The 3285-nt window shown below is 51.0% G+C and overlaps 1 protein-coding gene across 1 annotated transcript; it reads right to left on the bottom strand.

The window, feature by feature from the left end:
• Nucleotides 1–1762: 1762 nt before the first annotated feature.
• On the bottom strand, nucleotides 1763–2970 carry LOC123049402 (uncharacterized). The gene is made up of 2 exons (XM_044472326.1): nucleotides 2392–2970; nucleotides 1763–2113 (listed from the first exon to the last, which is right to left on the bottom strand). The coding sequence occupies exons 1-2, from the start codon at nucleotides 2825–2827 to the stop codon at nucleotides 2067–2069; spliced, it is 483 nt and encodes a 160-aa protein (XP_044328261.1). The 5' UTR covers nucleotides 2828–2970; the 3' UTR covers nucleotides 1763–2066.
• Nucleotides 2971–3285: the final 315 nt, after the last annotated feature.

The following is a 3285-nucleotide window of genomic DNA, read 5'->3' as shown; positions in this document are numbered from 1 at the left end:
CAAGAAAGTAGCGAAGAGGTCCAAGATCAGACATAAGAAACTGCTCTCTAAGACGGGCCTTTACAAAGGCAATATACTCGGGGTCATCCCCAGTGATGACCATATCATCAACATAGAGAAGAAGAAGAGTCCGGCCACGAGGAGAAAGGTGAATAAACAATGCTGGATCATGAGCACTTGCTAAAAAACCAGCAGTAGTGACCACAGAGGCAAAACGCTCAAACCAGGCGCGAGGGGCTTGCTTAAGGCCATAGAGAGAGCGACGAAGACGACACACCATGCCATCAGGAACAGAATACCCAGGTGGTGGCTGCATGTACACCTCCTCACGTAGCTCACCATTAAGAAAGGCATTCTTAACATCAAGCTGAGATATAGACCAATGGCGTGCAGAGGCAACGACAAGAAGTGTACGAATAGTGGTCATATGGGCCACAGGAGCAAAAGTCTCGTCATAATCACGACCATGCTCCTGCTGAAAACCACGAGCCACGAGACGAGCTTTGTGACGCTCAAGAGAACCATCGGAGCGAGTCTTAACCTTGTAGACCCACTTACAAGTGATGGGACGGACTCCGGGAGGAAGAGAAACAAGATCCCAGGTACCAGTGCGTTCAAGAGCAGCAATCTCCTCTGCCATTGCAAACTGCCATTCAGGATGAACAACAGCCTGACGGTAAGAAGTCGGCTCAAGAACAGCAGCACCAGCGGTGGGAAATCCAAAGCGATCAATAGGCGGACGAGGACGAGAACGCAAACCATAAGTAGGCTGAGAGGAAGAGGACGACTCATCCAAGGAAGCATCCACAGGTCGTGAACGACGAGTGTAATGCTTAGGAAAAGATGGAACAAGAGAAGGAGGAATCGCCAAGGTAGAATCGGGGGGTGGCGACGAAGAAGTCACCGGAGAGGAAGGTGTAGAATCCGGTGACATGCTAGGTGAGGAGACCGGGGAAGATGGTGGCGGCGAATCGACGAGGGGTGGAGAAGCAGAGGGAGTGGAACGAATAGGCACAGGCGCGACGGGGGTGATAGGTGAGTCAGGAAAAGTGAGGAAAGAGATATCCTCCACTGAAAAAAACGAGGAATATGGGCGTGGGTAGAAAGGACGAGACTCATCAAAAGTCACGTCTCGAGAGATACGCATCCGACGACCGATAGGATCCCAACAACGATAGCCCTTATGCTCATCACTGTAGCCTAAGAAGACACACTCAACAGACTGAGCGGTCAGTTTGGTGCGTTCGCGAGGGGCAAGAAGAACATAGCAAACACAACCAAACAAGCGAAGCATCGAATAATCGGGAGAACGATCAAAAAGACGCTCAAAAGGAACACCACCCTGCAAAGCAGCGGACGGCTGAAGGTTGATGAGATAGGCGGAAGTGGAGATAGCCTCGGCCCAAAAATGAGGCAGAAGAGAGGCGGCGATCATCATCGCACGAGCCGTCTCAAGAAGGTGACGATGCTTGCGCTCAGACACGCCATTCTGAGCATGAGCACCAGGACAAGAGAACTGGGCAAGAGTACCCTGCTCAGCAAGGACACCATGCAACATCTTAGAGATATACTCGCCAGCAGAGTCAGCACGAAAAACACGAATGGGTGAAGATAACTGAGTATGAACCATGGCAGCAAAACGCTTATAAATAGATAACACCTCACTATGAGAAGTCATGAAATAAAGCCATGTGTAACGAGAGAAATCATCTATGAAAATAATATAGTATTTATGACCACCTTTCGAAGCGAAAGGAGCCGGACCCCATACATCAGAATGGACTAAATCGAAAGGACGCTTAGACACTGACTCACTATGTGAATATGGTAACTGAATCTGCTTGCCAAGACGACAACCCTGACACTCTAAAGAGACATCTCCTGAGACAGACCCCAGAAGACCTCGACGAACTAAAGACGACAACCGAGAACCACACAGATGACCAAGTCGATGATGCCACTGCTTGAAGGAACCAGTAACAGAGGCGACAGAAGCGGAGGAACTGGCAATGGTGGTGGCAGCGGAAGGAACATGAAGCCAGTCCAACTCCCAAAGACCCTGAGAATCACGGCGGCGAGGGCCAGCCCCAACCAGAGTGTGCGTGCGACGGTCCTGGACAGAACAAGAGTCAACATCAAGGATGACACGACAACCAGAATCAGTAAGTTGACCAGCAGAAAACAGATTCATGGTAAGTCGAGGAACATGAGCAACATCAGGAACAGAATAAGAAGGAGTGGAAAGATTGCCTCTACTAGCAACAGAAAGTGGAGTACCATCAGCAGTGAAGACATGAACAGGAGAATCCAGCGATCGAAGAGAGGACAAAGCGGAAGAATGAGAAGACATATGAAAAGAAGCTCCAGAGTCCAGAACCCATGGGGATGTACCTGACTGTGTAGAGGGTGGTTGCTCAGTGCGGGAAGCATCAGTCACAGAACCAGCAGTACCCGTCGAGGAAGAACCTGAAGCCGCGAGCAGACGCTTAAGTCTCAGAATATCCTGCTCAGTCAAAGCAATGGCGGAAGCTGTCGAGGGAGATGACGAAGTCCCTGAGGATGATGATCGCGCCTTGCGCAGGTGTTTCCGCTTGGTGTAGCACTGGGACTCAATATGACCATCATTGTTGCAGTAGTCACAATGTGAACGGGGGCGACCTGAGCCTCCAGAAGGAGTGGGCAAGAGCGGCGGAGCACTCGAGCGAGAATGGGTCGGTCCAGCAGGTGGAGTGGAAGAAGCCCGAGTAGCGAGCACAGAGGGAACCTCCAGCAAACCAGCACCACGTAAGCGAGTCTCCTCAGCACGAATCTCTGAAAGCGCCTCCATGAGAGAAATACGGCCACGAGCAAACAACTGAGCATGCCGGGGCTCAAACTCCTTACGGAGCCGAGACAGAAACTCGTAGACGCGATGAAACTCCAAATTGGCCTGGACAGCCTGGCAGCAGGGGCAAGTACGACAACCAGCACTGCGGAGAGAATCAAGCTGGCGCCAGATAGCAGAACTCTGTGCATAAAAGTCATCGACAGTAGAGTCACCCTGCTGAAGAGCATGCTCCTGATGAACCACAGAAAGGTATAAGGCATCACCAGAGGGCTCATAGCGCTGACGAAGACAGGTCCACATCTGAAAGACAGTAGGAAGACCCAGAAACTCAGAAGCAAACTGAGGCAGAACAGTAGCAGTGAGAACAGCTGCAGCACGAGCATCATCATCAAGCCACTGGGTATAAATAGACAAAGCACCATGATACGTCTGAAGAGCCTCCTCGTAAGCCAAAACCC

Source organism: Triticum aestivum, chromosome 2D, assembly GCF_018294505.1.
Source record: "Triticum aestivum cultivar Chinese Spring chromosome 2D, IWGSC CS RefSeq v2.1, whole genome shotgun sequence".
Taxonomy (NCBI): domain Eukaryota; kingdom Viridiplantae; phylum Streptophyta; class Magnoliopsida; order Poales; family Poaceae; genus Triticum; species Triticum aestivum.
This window is presented reverse-complemented; position numbering and strand designations above follow the sequence as displayed.